This window comes from Chinchilla lanigera, unplaced genomic scaffold (genome assembly GCF_000276665.1).
Source record: "Chinchilla lanigera isolate Chin_1 unplaced genomic scaffold, ChiLan1.0 scaffold00055, whole genome shotgun sequence".
Taxonomy (NCBI): domain Eukaryota; kingdom Metazoa; phylum Chordata; class Mammalia; order Rodentia; family Chinchillidae; genus Chinchilla; species Chinchilla lanigera.
In genome coordinates, this window is record NW_004955456.1 from 3,705,026 (window position 1) to 3,721,791 (window position 16,766).

Genomic DNA, 16,766 nt, shown 5'->3' on the forward strand with positions numbered 1-16,766 from the left:
AAAAAAAAAAAGATTATTCTGTAATATATTCCTCAGGTTACAAAAAATGTGAACTCCTAAAAATACATATTTACACCATAACTACCATTTCCTCCAATTTTAGAAACAAAAAATATTAGTTTTATTGTAGAAGCATCCACCAAATCTGGAGACGATGAAGACACAGCCCCGACCCTTTCGGAAGAGTGGCAGCACTCCCTGCTTTAGTCCCACCCGGAGTGTGTGAGGCACCACGGGGATCGAAAGCCCAGACCGTGCTTTGGAAATGTAACTCCTTTGCTAAGGGCACACAAACCGCAGTTCAGACCCAATCTCTTCAAACAGCAAAGGGGGCCCCTTTCTCAGGAAATCTGTACAGGAGGCTCCCTCCATTCCCGCCCTGTCTCAGCTACTTTATCCTTTAGACAAAAGAGCCCCAAAGGAGTACTTAGCATAACGTGAAGAACAAGAAACCATCAGACGAAATTGAGGTTTTCCTTAGCTTTGTTAGCAAGATGTGAGCTCAGAATACTGATCAACCTTTCTTTTCTTCTTTACCAGTACCGGGGATCAAACCCACTGAGCTACATCCACAGCCCCTTATTTTTATTTTTCATTTTGAGACAGGGTCTTGCTAAGCTGCTCTGAAAGGACTTGGACTTGTGATCCTCCTGCCTCTGCCTCCCAAAAGTGCCATTGACTGACACTGTACTCGCAGGAAATATTTCAGAGATGGCTCTCTAGGCCAAAGTACTCAGGAATGTTTTTATTTTATTAAAATGTAGTGCATTTACATATGTACATGGGACACCACAATTCATGCATACAATGGTTAGTGATGGAATCTGTGTAACTGGTACATCCATTGCCTTAACTCTGTCATTTCTTTATGATTAGTGCATTAAAATCTTCTCTTCTACCTATTTTGAGGTCTGCAATGCAATGCTGTCAACTCCAGTCACCTCACAGAGCACGGAACACCAGACATTGTTCCTCTTGCCTCATGGTAACCTTTACATGTTCATCACCATCTCCTCTCTCCCTCTCCCAGCCTTGACCACCACCATTCCACTCTCAGTGTCTGTGAAGTCAAAGCTGTAGCTTCCACACGAGTGTACACACTATACTTGGCTTTCTGTGCGTGCCTCACTTCACTTACTACCCTGTCTCCAGGTCTACCCCTGCTGTCCCAAACGGTAGGACTCTGTCCTTTTCCAGCACTGAGTGGGATTCCATTGGGTGGGCATCTCACATTTCTTCCTCCATTCCCCCGCAGATGGACATGTAGGCTGGTTCCATCTCTGGCCGCTAGGTTTTTCACGTTAGAGGCCCAGTGTGCTGTTGATTGCACTATGGAGCCACCTGTGTGGACCAAGGTGGTCTCATTTCCTTTGCATGCATAAAATACCCACTGTGAACACAACAAGGAAAAGCAGAAGCAACGAAAGGGGCTCTTTTCCCTTTCCCTTTCTATCCTTTACATATCTTTATTTTTTTTTTTTTTTTTATGTGCTTGGATTCTAGGGTGGACCGATTTGCCATTGTTTTCCCAAAAAATATAATCTATACTTCTCCTTTCCAATGGATCCGCTCTCAGGTCTAACACCAAAATCAACTTCATTTCGGTGGTGTTTTGGGAAGAGATTCTCCATTAGGGTCAGAGGTTCTTTTTTTTTAACATCTCAGTTTTGTGATACTTGAATTATACCCAGTTACAGGACTCAAACCCAGTGGACGAGGTCCGAGGCCGTTCCCTCACCTCTCCAAGGTGACCAGACCCAGTTCTTTAGGCCTCAGGGAGAGGCTGAGGAAGCCCAGTGTGAGGTTCTAATGTGTTAAGCTTCTCTGGCTTTTCATTTAACTCGGTTTCAGCTGTTGTGCTTTCATTTAAGATGTGAAGTACGTGCTTAATGGAAATAAATTCAAAGAATGCTGCAAAGTGCACGATCAATGCAAAATCTCCTCCTGGTCCTCCTTCCTAACTCACTGTCTTCCTTCCAGGTTAATAGCCACCATTTCAGACTTTTCCCAAACAGAAAGGTAAGCATATAGAAAATGCACGTGTGTGTGTGTGTGTGTGTGTGTGTAATGTGTTTTCTTTTTAAAGAAGGGGGCCATACTTTTCATGCTTTTTCACTTTCACAAATATTTCAGACTTCTTCCCAACCTTGCACATTCATATCCTCCTCATTTCTTGAGATCTGTGTACAGATGCAACATAATTTTTAGGTGTTAAAAACCACACTCAAGGAGATGATACTTGGTGCACTTGTGGCCGTCTGAGGTAAATTCAAATAATGCTGCACTGTAGAATAGGAAGTCACTACACTGTAGAATGTGGGGCTGCTACTTTGTGGAATGCGAAGTCCCTTCACTGTAGGACAGGAAGTTGTTTTCTTGTAAAACATACATATATTCAGCTTGTATAGACACCGCCAGACCTGTGGACCAACTGTCACTTGTCCCAAGAGTACCTGAAGCACTTGCATATACCTTTTAAAAACTGGCTTTTTGCTTGTTCTTTGCTCCTCGAGGTTATGTCCGAAGGAAAGGGGCAGCTGCCTGAGTGAAGGAGGAGGTGCCGCGGGTTGCTGCACACCCGCTCCCGTTGGATGGACCTCGGGTACCCCCTCCTGCCACTCTCTAGGGAATAGCTATCTCCAAGTCCTGCAAATCACTGTCACGGCCGCTGACTGCGACCAAAGTCCAGGATTCAATAAACACTTCCAAACCTGAGAGGGCGGCTCAGCCGGGGACCCGTGGGTCACACAGATGTCAGTCTCTTGGGGTTGGTGATACTCTGCAAGACTCTAACACCTGCCTCAAAGAAGGTATTATTGCTTGCAGAACTGTCAGGCTCTAGGCTCAGACAGCAGTGGACTCCAAGGCCCTGGCACATGGCTACCATGCAGGTCCCAGGAGGACGGCCGGCAGCCTTCATCAGCACCGTCCAATGGGACAGCCTGTGGCCCACCCCAGGCTCCTCTGAGCAGTGGTTCTCCACTTCCAGCACAGCTCATTATGAGAAGCTCATTGTCCAGTACAGCTGGACAAATGCACATGTAATGGGAAGCCACGCAGCGTCTATACTTATCAAATGCCCAATATTCTGAGCTGGTCCTACAACTACATTTTGTGAGCTCCTTCCTCCTCTCTCTTGCTCGGCTTGTCTCTTTCTCTTTCCATTGTTTAGATTTTTTTTTTTTTTTTTTTGGTATGTGCCTGGATTCTAGGGTGACCAGTTTGCCACTGCTGTCTCAGAAAGTGTAACACGCACTTATCCTTTCCAACTGATCCACTCTCACTTCTAACATCAAAATCAACTTCTTTTTGGAGTTTTTTTGGGTCAGGTTCTCCGCTGGGGTCACCTGTGAGAAGCGAAGGGACAGTCCCGAGGGCCCACCTTGGTCTCGGCCCTTCGTGGGGAGCCCCTTCCCTCTCCACGGCACAGGCACCCCGGCTGCGGCCACACAGCTATCTCAAAGGTCTCACCTGAGACTTGGGACATGTCTTGACCCTCATCCGCATCCATTGTCCTCAGGTTACCTGAGAAAGAGAGGAAAGGATTTTAGTTTAAAGCAAAAATACTAATAAGATATGAGAGAGAGAGAGAGACATAAAGAACCCCTATGCTATTTAACAACAAGGTTATCTAGCAAGAATAATGCGTTTCCCTCCTCGCACCATACTTGCTGGGGTATCAGACTGGCACAGACCTTGATCCTTTTAAAAACAGCATTACAAAGATTTATAAAAATATCATTACAAGCACAGGAGGACCAAATTTGTTATTTATTGTTAATTTCCTACTGCATAATAACCCAAAATGCAAACTGACTGCAACAAAATTAAGCAGAAAATTAAATGGCCCTGGGTCATTGTAGGCACAGAATTCATTCTCTTGGCTGATCCATAGTTATGTTCTTTCTAATTTACTGAGCATGCATCGATGAACCTTGAGTCAGCTTGGTGACACGCGTACAATCAGCAATCAAAAAACGAAGCAATTTGCTGAAGAATGTCTCATTTACCCAGGCAGGGCTGCATATCTGAGCAGCGACTGCACTACCCTACCTCCATCAATAATGAATACACCTCCAGCTGGCAGACGGGCGACGCGGGCTTCTGCTCCTGTCCCTCACTCTCGCTCAGCCCGGCCCTCGCTAGTGGGGAGAAGGCGCGCTCACGCAGGCAGCACAGCCAGCCTGAGGGAGGCCCGCAGCCCCCGCCTGGATGGCGACGCCGGCTCCTCGGTTGCTTTAGACTTAGAGGCACCACTTCGAAGATGCTGCCGTCCGTGGCCACACACAGCGAGTGCTCCACGGAAGTCCCAAGAGCTGCTGCAGGCACAAGGAGGGACCCGGTGTCCGCGGGAGAGAGGCCCAGAGAGCTGTGCTTTGCCTCCGGGCTGCTGGCCCACGAGTCTCACGTGCCCACAGTACACGGTGCTGGGCAGCCCCGGGGTGGAGAAATCTGCAGTGAGCAGAAGGGGACCTCGGCGACACCCGCTTGCCCTGCGCTCTGCCAGACAAAACCGAGGAGGGCTTCACCAGCTGGCAGACTGAGGCCGTGCGTTCAGCCTACACAGGTCCCTTTGCCCCCCAAGACCCCGTCGTCACAGCCCAGAAGTGTAGATACGAGCTGAGACCTCGAAACTCAGAGGATTCGGGGACCATCCCTTCCCATTAGGCTAAAAACTGTGGGCAGTGTAGATACGTGTGCAACAATATACCATGACAATGCGCATTTGTATACATACAATGTACAATATACATATGTATGCAACTCCTGCCTCTGTGCTCACCGAGCAGCGCTTGGATGAGAACTGAGAACTCATCTCCAGTCTCCCGCGCTGAGTGCAGTCTGTCACGTCAGACCTCTCCAGCCTGCTCTAACATGTCCTGAAACTCCCCGTGCTGGCTGTGAAGTGTACAGAGTTCAAATCTTGCTGAACGCTGACTTCAGTGCCAAATTTTTGTAATGCTGGCTTTGAACTTCCTGCTCCATGAATAAGAGTCTTCACAGCTTTTTTAAAAAGTAAGTGATGTCTGCAATATGCAGTGAGAAATAATCTTTTTTCTATGTGTTTCTGTGCTTTTTACAAAAATATGACACTAAACACATTCCAACATACTGTTTCAAATGAGTCTTTCATTTATGCTATGTATCTTTTTGTTCCAAGACACAGGTCACCATTATGATTTCTTTTTTTTTTTTTGTCTTTTTGAGATGAGGTCTCGCTATGCAGTTCATAGCAGGCTGGCCTTGAGCTCACTTTGTAGCCCAGGCTGGTCTGGTACTCGCAATGATCCTCCTGCCTCAGCCTCCCGAGTGCTGGGATTACAGGTGTGCACCACCACGCCAGGTCTACCATTATGATTTCAATGGTGATGAAACACTCCGTTGATTTATTTACTCCAGTACTGCGTACTCAAGTTTGTTCCAACTAAATGGAGGATATGTATCCTAAGGACGGGCTGGTGGATGCAAACACCTGCAAACGGAGGGCAGGGGACTGATGGACAGCAAGCTCCATGTACCTGATGTGCAGACCTCGTCCAGACCGGAATCCTCAAGATGTGGCCCTGGCTGGTCCCTTGTCCGCTGTGGAGCCCCTGACCCAGGCCATCATTCCACAAAGGGATCCAGGTGCCCTTGGACGGCCTGGGAGAGAGGGGCCACGAGGCCACAGCACCCTGGAAAGAGTCCGGGGGAGCCCACGGGGACAGGTGTGCCCTGCAGGAGGCTGGGAGCTCTGCCTCCACGCGTGTGGGCCGCTGCACTGTCACTGAGCAGCGCAAGGCCACCAACCGCCCTGACAGGTGCTCTCTGGTGACACAAGCGGCCTCACTTCAGTGTTCACACACATTTTCGGAGGCTTCCTGGGCTTGTGACCGGTGCGGCTGCCCAGGGTGTCTGCCCGCAGGGGCTCCAGTCCCATCGTTGTGAAACTCAATAATTCCTGTGCCCGAAAATTCAGTTTCATGGAGCCCTGTGAATTCCACAGCCTATGGCCAAAGGGAAGGAAATCTGGCCTCTCCTGAGATGCAGCTTATCAAACGGCACCCAGTATGCCCTGAAGGGCCCGTAAGGCTCACCCCAGCCTGGCATCCACGAGGTCTGCGTCCACTTCACCCACACAGCCCCTCTTCCCCAGGGAGGTGACACAGAGGGCCCTAAAGTTGTGCAATTCTACCTTGCCAGGGTTTCGGCCAAAAGAAGCCTGTGCTCAGTGGAAGGACTTAAGCCGCAAAGCAATGAATGCTGTGTTTCCCAAACTTCCACCAAAACGAAAGCTCACAGTCAGTAGGTCTGCAAGGGGAGGGGCAGAAGGAACGAGGATTTCACACTTCACAGGGGCAGACCATGATTTTTTTTTCCAGTACCAGGAACTGAACTCACGACCTCACACTTGCTAGGCAGGCACTGCGCTGCTGAGCTAAATATCCAGCCCCCGAACTGTGATTTTCTGCTTTGTAGGGAAACCCGAACCATCTCAGGCAAGAGCCGAGCGAAGCCACAGCAGAAAGCAGCAGTGAGAGGGAACTCACTTCCGCCTGCGTGGCTCTTATAAACATGAATGCTTTTATTGTTTCTCTGGAGCGAGCCGTTCTCAATCTGGCTCGGGGGGAAATAGATGCAAAGATAGGTGCAGGCCAGAGGGACCGGGCCCTGGGGCGAGGAGGACGCTGTCATCACCGCTGTCCCTCCGCTCCCTGCGTCTCCCTCCTGCCCCCCCTCCACCTGCCCTCCGCTCCACATCTCTCACCTCTGCGCCCCGCCCCCAGCCCCGCTTCTGCACATCCCCTCCTCCTGCTGCTCACACGGGGACGGGGACGGGGACAGGAAGGGAGGCCCCACTTTCCCCGTCTCAGTTCAAAGGACTCACACACCACGGACTCTGCAAACAGGGGCAGAAGAACTTGGAGCGCCAGCCAGGCTGGCACGCAGCACGGGGCTCCCTTCCTTGGGACCAGGAAGGCTTCCACCCTGTGCAGACCCCTAGAGCCTCCCAGAGGACCCGGGCCCTTTCCGGAAGTGGTCTCCCGCACCAGGCCTTGCCTCCTTCATAGAGGGCCTGGCAGACCCTGGCTGGGCCGGGGAGAGCTGCACCTAACCCTGGGCTCTGGCTGGCTTCCTCGGAGCATCCCCTTGTCACCCACGCGGCCAGGCAAGGGCTCACCAGGGCCTGGCCAGCATGGAGACCTCAGCACCTCCTTCCTGCCCTCCAAGGACAGTGCTCACAGCTTCTCACAAGCTGAGTCTGGAAGACAAAGTCAACACAAAAAGCCAGATGCCTGGTGGGAGTCACAACTTTCTACCTTCTAGGCTGCCCAAATGTGTGGCGAGTACAGGTCTGCTAGGTAGGAAGGGCTTCAAACTTGCCATTGGACCTATGGCTCGGCAGAAGTTAGCCACTCTACAGTTCAACACGTGTTCCCTGAAAGCCAGGTATGGTGGCACATGCCTATCATTCCAGGAGTCTGGGAGGCTGAGGCAGGAGAATAGCAAGATTGAGCCCAGCCTGTACAGGTCAGTGAGACCCTGTCCCAAAATAAAAAAATAAAAAGGGCTGTCGAAGCAGCTCAGCTGAAGGCCTTGTATTCAATCCTCAGCACACACAGAGCGCGAGATAGAGCGCGAGACATAAAGAGCGCAATTCTCATATACATGTAAACAACTGACTTATATTACTTTTTGGGTTTGTTTTTTAAGCACATGTCTTTGCCCTCCTTTGATACTAGGTAGGGAACTGCGAGCAGCAATATTTACCCACATTTCTGGAGTCCAAGCAAAGGCAAAAAAGGAGCGGACACCAGTATGGGCAGCTTTATTTCAGCGACCTGGGAACGCCTGGCACTTAAGAGGCAGACCGTGAACCCCGCCAGACCGCAGACATCCTGTTCCATCCGCCGTCCTGCTGGAAAGCCTGCTGCAGTGCCCAATGCAGAGCCAGCATCCGGGGCTGTGGGCATGTCTCTAACCCTCACAATGAAGGCCAAGGAGCCACAGTATTATTTCCATTTCACAGGTGAGAAAACCAAGGAGCACAGGAAGCAGTCCGCCCAGCATGGTAGGTCCCGTACACAGCAGACGGGAGGTCTGAAGCAGTGCCCTCTGATGGAGACGCCCTCTCCTCACATTCCCGCTCTGTGCTGTGGTCACAGAGTGTCAGCGGCGCACAGGTAAAGGAGAAAGAGAGGCTCCTTGTATTCAACCAGAACTCAAACATGTTCTTTGTGACACTCTAGTCAGAAAAAACTTTATGGCAGATTTCCTCCCCGTAGCTAAGTACTGTTTACTTCGCCCAAGATATGTTCCTCTTTCCTACACTTGAGTCGCTTTGGGGTTATTTCCTTAAATACCCAATCATGCGTTCTGCAGGGAGTGAGGGTGGGGCTGGGGCGAGGACACGGACCAGGCTTCCAATCTAATGATTTAGGTCGCAGAACTCTTCAATACAACGCGTTATTCCTGCTGAGGGACAAGTCCTTTCGACTTCACACTGGAAGATTTTATTTTTGCCAATCTATCATATCACCATGAATTACACTGTATCTTTTAAAAAAAGGGAAATGTTCCAAGAGAAAGCTAAAGCAATCTGCAGTCTTTGTATGCAGTCAAAGAGACCTTCCCGGCTTGCGTCACAATTTGACAAAACAGGTTGGGAGAGCATAGAAACTTCTCAGCACCCTTATTTCATTGCTGATTCTTTTCATTTTTAAAAAATTAGCTGCCAATCTACACGTTTTCATGATTATTCCAACAGAGCATCGCTGGTGCAAATCACAATGAAAACCAAGATTTAAAATGGAGCGTTAGGAATCCAATTTGGCCTGCACAGAGCCCTCCCCCACACCCAGCAGAGCTGCCCAGAAGTCCAGAGATTTTCCTCTGGGACTCAGAGGAGCTGCTGGGCCCTCCCTCCCGCTCCCTCCCGCTCCCCGGTAGGAACCGATATGCAAAAAGAAGGGTCAGAGGGAACCAAGGGAACCTTTTAAAAATACATCTTGAACTTTGTTGTCCCTGAGAGTCTTCTTAGTAAAGAGGTATCTAAGACAGAGGCAGAGAACCACAAGAGTATTTTTAAATGCCACTACAGAGCCACCTGTCTCAAAGTGAGACAGAAGGAAAGACAGTCCATGCTGTATTAGAAAAACTGTTTTAAAAATAGAGAACGTGGTTGGGCATGATGGCGCATGCCTGTAATCCCAGCACTCAGAGGCTGAGGCAGGAGGATCCTTGTGAGGTCAAGGCTAGCCTAGGGTACAAAACGAGTTCAGGATCAGCCTGGACTACATCATGAAACCCTGTTTCAAAACACCAAAAACTAAAAATTAAGAAAAAAAAAAAATTGAGAAAGGAAGAAAAATGGAGAAGGTCAGGGTGGAAACAGTTCTCCGTAGTTTTCTGTGCTCTTTGCTATTTTTGCTATGGTGGCAGCCCCAGAGCTGGATTTTGAGTGGCCCCAAAGGTTCCCACAGGATGCTCAGACTGTGCTGCCCTTAGGTGTCCCCTGCTCGTAAGCAGAGGACAGGCTTCCTGTCTGCCCAGTGGCACTGTCAGCTCTCAGACTGTTCGCAGACACATGGAGAGGGGCACAGGCTCAAAACCGATACACACTGAGAAAACAACAAAATAACAACAGCACTTCTCCTGATTCGGGCCATCAATGCTGGCAACTCCCTACGCAGCTTCCCTCAGATATAAATGGCTTTTCACACCTCAACACTTAAATACAAAGTCTAAGTTTAGAATCATTTTCTCCTGCACTCTTACTGATATTGAAAGATGTCTAGGCAAGGCCAGGAAAGGTGCAAAAAAAAAAAAGTACAAGAAAATACAACACTTATACCTTTAAAAACATAACAACGGCTCCCAAAACTGTGATTTATACAGATAATCCTCAAAGTGCTGATGGCTTATGAATCACTATGATAAAGTAAGACAGAGGGACCCAGGAATAGATTTTGTTTCCTACGTTTTCCGGTATTTTTTTTTTTTTTCATTTTTTAGGAAGAGATAAATACGAAGTTACAATATTGACTAACACCCTCTTACTCAGCAAGGTAGTACAGTATGAAAGACCAGGCCACCTTATCTTGCCCTTTTAGCATGGAAGGTATCTTAACATACAAGTAAATCATTTCATGTGGACATTTTAAAATTAAAGTCAAAACTAGTATCTGGTAGAAGAATCCATTCATATACCCACAACATTTCAAGAAAATGCATCAGTAATACTGAAGTTTCTACAAGACCATTTCATGTCAATGAAAGGAAAGACGGGTGTGAGGGGTCTTTGGCAAAAACTATACTGAGACCCAAGGAAGTGAAATCATACAGCTCTTCGTGAGAACATCCCATCGCTTGGAAACTCATGTATTTTATTAATTAAAATGTCATGGTCAGTTGATATGCTCCCAAAGGTATTTTCTTAGAGAGATAAACTTTTTTTTTTCATTTTGCTTATAGCCTCAATATCCAGGTAGTACTAAGACAAGAGCTACAAAATGTAGATATAAACACTGAGAGAAAAAGTATTCCAAATCAAATAGAGTATGGGATTCACTGATACACACCAACTACCTGCCCCTTAGGCCTCACTGTGGAAGGCACCCTGGCCACCCTGGGTACGGTAAGTACTTAGCCCTTGCTCCGGGAGGAGGAGGAAGCACGGGCATCCTGGGTGCTGTCCCCGAGTCAGAGTGGCTCTACGGACAGAGTGGAAACTTTTTTAGAAGACAAAACTACCAACTAGCATCAAATAAAATGCAATGGCTTTTTACATAAGAACTATTAAAAATGGGTTTATTTCACATTATAAAACTATGCTCACAGTATGCAGAATGTGGATTCAACAAAAAATTCAGTTCCTTACATCCAGGCTTGGTCTCCTCATGGCTTCTGCTCTGTGGGCATTTGTCCTGCTCACCCCAACTCCCAGCAAGCGCTCCAGGGGAAGCCAGAGGGACGGCGAATAAATGACTGACGGTCCACAAGCCCCCTCCCGACACCAGAGTGTCCTTGATCACCTGCACTGGCTTTGCAGTTGGATTGGGCCACAGGAAAGGTTCAGGTTCTCACTTTATCTCACAAAGGGCAGAGCGCTCAGGGAGGCTTCCTTGGACCCAAGTCTGGAGGAGGCCTCGGGGTGCTCATGCGGCCCCATGGACCACGAGCCAGGCCAAGGGGAACGTGGGTGCCAGCCCGACCGGGACTTTCTGGGCAGACTCTGTGAAGTTCTGTGCAGAGCCTGGATGTGGGGAGGTGTGGGGGTCACGAGTTAAACCTCCCCACCTGTTCATGTGCCCGACGACAAAAATCCGTGTCTACGATCTGGCAGAAAATCTCTACTCAACTGAGACCCAGACGGCATGGGACAGTTCGCTATAAACACAGAGAGACATGGCTGCAGCCCTTAAGTAAACCGAAATGACTGATTTCCCATCTTTTCAGAAGTGCTCATTTTAAGCAAATCGCATTTTTTTTACAAAAGCCCTGTCTGCTCTTAATTAATGTGAAAATTCTTTAAATTCAGGCAAACATACACAACCTTATTGTGGAGCGGGAACACACTCATTATGGAAAAAGCACAAGAAATTTCCAAAGCATTTTTTCAATGGTAATTAACCACCTTATCTTTAGGGACCTGAGATAATTAGCGGTTGGTTGTCATTTAATGAAGTTACGTTCATCAGTGTTTTACACTGAATCTGTTTGGATGTCACTTGGATTTATTTTCTGCCCTACACAAAACTCAGAACAACAAGGAGGGAAAGGTCACTTTTTCAGCTGAAAGTGGGGCTCGCCCTAGGGGGTCAATGGCTCTCTCTCTGGGTTCCCTTAAAAGCTCTGGAGCACTTTTCAGAACGGCTCCGGAGTGAGCTCACAAAAGGTCAATTCCTCATTTTCATTTCTCCTAAAGATTCTAAATTCAACATTTTCCCATGAGGTCTAGGGAAATATCTTTTGTGGAATATCATTTGCTCTAAATTTGCCAGTGAAAATGTGATATAAAACAAAAACAAAACAAAAAAATCATCAAAACCTGGCCAGCCAGTATTTGTAGCAGACTTCTAGCTCTGGCAAAAGACTTCAATTCAGACCAACCAGGCATGATGGCAGTGGCCTGTAGTCTCAGCATGCTGGGAGGCTGAGGCAGGAGGTTCACAGTTCAAGTTCAGCCTGGGCAATACAAGAACTTAGTGAGACCCTAACCCAAAATAAGAAATGTTTAAAAAGGAGTAGGATCACAGCTCAGTTCAAAGGCCCTGGGTTGAATTCTCCTCACTATGGGGTGGGGCTTCTAATCTAAACCATACTGTTCATTTCAAACAGTTTCAAACTAACAGAAAATGCCATAAAGTGTAGGTGTGATTGACTGTGTGACCTCAGAAACAGAGTACAGGCATTTCAATCTATAGAAGGCTTTTCAGAAACACTTTATGCAGTTTTGAGTTGTTTCAACTGTCCACAAACCCTACATATGACAAGAAGGAACTGAGGAAGAGAGAGGACGGAAAGACAGGACAGGACAGGAAAGAGCACAGCAAGACAGCCAGCCGGCTGGCCAGGACGGCTGAGTCCCCGTCATGCTCCCTGCTGTCCATCACCCCGAACCACCCACCAATTACGTCCAGCTTCAGGGAGGGATGGCGGGAAGTGAGTAGTGGTGAGCTGCTCGCTGAAGAAAAATCAATCGCTGCACACTTCAATGAGAAAGTATGAAGAGAGCCTCCTGGCACTAATTAGGACCCATTTGAAGCAATCCGTTAAGCCGTAGCCCCAGCACCAGCCACAGGGAGGAGGAGCAGGGCCCACCCCGAAAGCAGAAGGTGCGGACTGAGCCAGTGATGCTCTCGGCACCCAAGGTGGCTGGCTGGGGTGGCATCAGAGAGGCACTCTGGGTGCAGGCCGCCCCGCAGGAGCACCTCAGCGGACAGGGACAGACTCTGGGGCCGCTCCGACTACATAAGCACGGTGCAGATCCCTATGGGTTCCCCCCAGCCAAGTGAAGCTGCCCTCGCCACCTGTGTCTGGCCCTGAGCCCCTCAGCCGCTCCGAGTCCCTCTGTGACCAACGCACCTGCGAGCGAGCGAGTGACCCTGGGTGGTGGGGTGTGGGCTCCCGTGGGCTCCTGCTCCTCAGGGGTCCCGCTGCCTGCGTCTTCGCCTTCCCCTGGGCACAGAGGAAGGTGGGCCCCGGTGTCGCCCGTATATGCAAAGGAGGGAAGCTGGTTTTCTCTCAGGAAAACACACACAGGAAGGGAGTCTGCTTCCTGTCTCAACCAAGACTGAGTTCAGAAATTATCTGGACCTCTGATTTGTCAGGCTGGCCCCGGAGAGGGGAGCGTTAGCCCTCAGGACTGGAGAGCTCCCCAAAGGCAGACACTGGCCATGCGGAGGAAAGACCGGCCCCAGCATGGAGAGGACAAACCTGGCTCCACACCTGGAACCTGGGGTTTGCAGCATTTTTTAGTGGGTCACCAGGTGGTTGGGTGAAGCCACTCAGGCATCCACATATTTATCACAGTCAAACAGGAGAAACGGAAAATGTCAGCTGACACATGTTGCCAGTGATCTGCAGATTAGGTCTCGGTCTCCCTCCCGTTGCTTCCTTAGGAATAACCACCATGAGCCCCCTAACAGGCTCAGGCACCCGCTCCTTGGCGGGGAAACTTTCTGCAGAGCTTCCACATCTTACGTGTAATATGCGTTGTCTCATCAGGTATTAAAAATGTTTGTTACAATACCCTCAAACCCCAGGAGCTGTGTCACTGCGTCAAACAAGAGCAAAGCCATGGCACCGAAAATCTAGGCACAAGGACACAGGTGGAGGGAGATGGAGCAGAAATCGGAGGTACGGAGCCGTTTAAAGAAATCCGAGGAAGCCACGTTCCCCGTGCAGGACATGGGAGTCACATTTAACCAAAGCCACAGGTGCAGCAGCTTTGTTGCTGTTGCTATAGTTAGGGCTGGGGGGCCATGAGTACCCCGTTCTTCCTGGCTGAATTTTAAGAACATGTGTGCAGGGAGGAGGGATTAATGGGGATCTTTTGCAACTCAACGTTTTTAAGATCTGCATAAAAGCACGCACGTGCCATTTCTGAGCAAAGTCGAACCATCTCTTTCAAGATGCGAAATGGATTCCTGCGTCTCCTCTTGTGTACGCCTAAGGATGGGTCACTTGTTGCTTTTACAGCTCGTGTTGTCCCAGTGAAATGGAGTACACAACGCACACAGGAAATGAGGAGCTCTGAAGTCTCTGTGCTCGGGGTTTGGGGACCTCAGAAAGGGAGGCTGTGAGAAGCCAGGCAGGCACGGCAGCAGCTCTGGCTGAAAGCAGAAACCACAGAGTCCCCAAAACACCTCCCAGGCTTAGAAATAAGGTAGCAGAAGCCGTGGGTTTCCAGAGAACTCCAGTGGCTCTTGCTTTGCTCTCTGTGAGCTGGATCCACTTCCATAAATCTCCCTTAGTCTAGGATAAGAACCAATGTTTATTTCAGAGTGGAATTGTGTCATAATTCCAGAGACCAGAGAGGAAAACAACACCACCTAAGGGTGCCAGCCCTGATACATTCTTGCAGAGCTGCAGTTATGTCACATGCAGATGAAAACTTAGGCAAACACAATACTCACTTCATGCACGCCCAACTCACCCCTATAAATAAAGAAATCCCTTTTGTTGTAATAAAAGGTAAAGAAAAAAAAAAAAAAGGAGCTTCATTACTCGGGTCAGGTTTGCTGGATGTTAAAACTCTGCTCCACGCCGCCTTCCTCTCTGTCTTGCTGCTCGCTGGGTGCATGCCCTGTGTGTGTATACATGCCATGCCTTGGTTTGCTGTCTATATCAAAGCAGGTAAATCTTAAAATATAGGATCCTCTCAAGCTCCAAAAGGTTTGGCACTTACACTGACAATATGCTACTCCATTAACCAAATGTGAGTCACACGTATACAAATTAATGGGGAAATAAATTCCTCAACCAAATACCACCATCCCCACACTAAGTTTCTGGTGAAGTAAAGAAAATGTGGCCAAAGGTCCTGCAGGACTTGAGATATATTAGCCAATAAACTCACTGTGATCTTAATATTTCAACAAAGGAGCTGAGTGCAGCCACAGTTTGCTTTCTCTTTAGGAGATCATGCTCAAACTTCTCAAGAGTCAGACACAACACACCCAGTTTCACACACATCCCAGGGTCTCCCGAGAGGTCCCGACGATGGGCTATGACTCTGATGCTCCTGAGCGGGGAGCAAAGCAGTTTCCCAGATGTAGCATAAAGTAAAACTGGCAGATCACACAAGCAGCCAGGAGCTCTGAGCTCCAGCCCTCAACTATCACCACTGCACAAATGGAGAGGAAAACAAGACCACTGAACGCAGTGAGGTATTTTGGTCGTCCACTCGTCAAAAGGGTATGACCATGTATATTCATAGGAAACTTTGAAATTGAACAGATTCTATCAAACCCGATGGCACGGGTTTTGAAATGTGACATCATCTCTATATGTATGGATAAAGTTATTTCTGTAATATTTTCTGCACAGTAGCAGATACCAGGGTGACCTGGGGAATCTCCCTGCCAGGAACATTTATCCCTGTTTAAATTTGAAGCCACGTAGCAAATAATCCGATGTGTCACTGAAACAATTCTGATGCATGCTAATATAAATAATACTGAGTGTTACTTTTAAAATTCCCACCTAAGAGATGGATCTAATTAACCTCATCCACCAAACATCTTCCAACAAAGAAAATCGAGAAGACCTGGGCATTTCTCTCCCTCCGTTTTCGAATCAGAACCAAAATCAACCAACCCTGAAAATCATTTGAATTTCTATGGAAGTCAAAATCTTCACCATGTTAGGTATATTTTTTATTTCCTTAAAATTTCCACTTTTGATAGAAGTTGATATGAGTAGTAAGGTCATATTTCTCCAGCACCATTTTGTCTCCGGAAATTTAAAACAAGGTACCTCAAGACTGAAATGCACTGCAGCAGCGAGGGGAAGTATTCGCGGGTGGGTCGGGGCAAAGCCCCGCAGTAAAATTCCCGCTGGGTGGGCTCCAGCTCTAGGAAGGGCAACTGCACTTGAAAGCTGCACAGGATCAGCTCTTCTGGGGTGTTGGTCACCGGAGGAGAATTTGTGCCTCTAAGTTAGAAAGCTCAGGAGATTCCTTAGGGAGCATCAGGGACGCTCCACGAATTGTAAAACTACATTTCAGGTGACCCGCAAGCGACCGGATCCCTCCTCCTTACGGAGGGTTTTCCTGAGTCGCTTTCAGCACCCCAGCGCCCAGCAGGCTACGAGGAAAACAGTCGCTAAGTTTTCAAAGCCGGGACAATTCCCGTTTCGCAGAAAGCAAGCTCGGGTTCGATCTCAGAAGCAAAGTCTTTGCAAAAGACTTCATGACAGCTGACTTGTGGGAGCTCGCTTCCCCGTCTAAATGTTCACAGGTGACCTGCAGCGGGGCCGTCCTCGCGGGGGCGGCGGGGCGCACCGCCTGGCGCGGGCCCGGCCCGAAGCGGCGGAGGCGGCGGCGAGTCCGCGCTGTCCGCTCCGCGCGGCCGGAGCAGCCGGGCCCGGGACCGCGAACGCCACCGCCCGGCCTGCCCTTCCTTTCCTGCCCCTCAAAATTAAAAAGCAAAATCCATCAGTGACCCCAAGTTTCCTGCTGAAAGTCAATTTTAAAGCACTCACGTGGCGTCGTGCGTCGCGCTCCGGGCGCCGAGACGGGTCCTCGGGGCGCGGCGCAGCGGGGGCGCCGGGCTGGGGAC

General features: G+C 48.9%; 1 protein-coding gene across 12 annotated transcripts in view; it reads right to left on the reverse strand.

Moving 5' to 3' along the window:
- The window catches only part of Ikzf1 (IKAROS family zinc finger 1 (Ikaros)), a 103,804-nt gene extending 87,038 nt beyond the window's left edge, over window positions 1-16,766 (reverse strand). For 10 of the 12 annotated variants that reach the window (XM_013520618.1, XM_005396617.2, XM_013520616.1 and 7 more), the window contains exons 1-2: window positions 16,690-16,766; window positions 3,472-3,525 (exon numbers count right to left, since the gene is read on the reverse strand). In XM_013520618.1, the coding sequence (XP_013376072.1) occupies window positions 3,472-3,511 (40 nt within the window). In that variant the 5' untranslated portion in view covers window positions 3,512-3,525; window positions 16,690-16,766. Of the gene's footprint in view, window positions 1-3,471; window positions 3,529-13,068; window positions 13,221-16,689 lie in introns of those variants that run through there. The other 2 variants (XM_013520611.1, XM_013520610.1) reach the window with 2 other exon arrangements.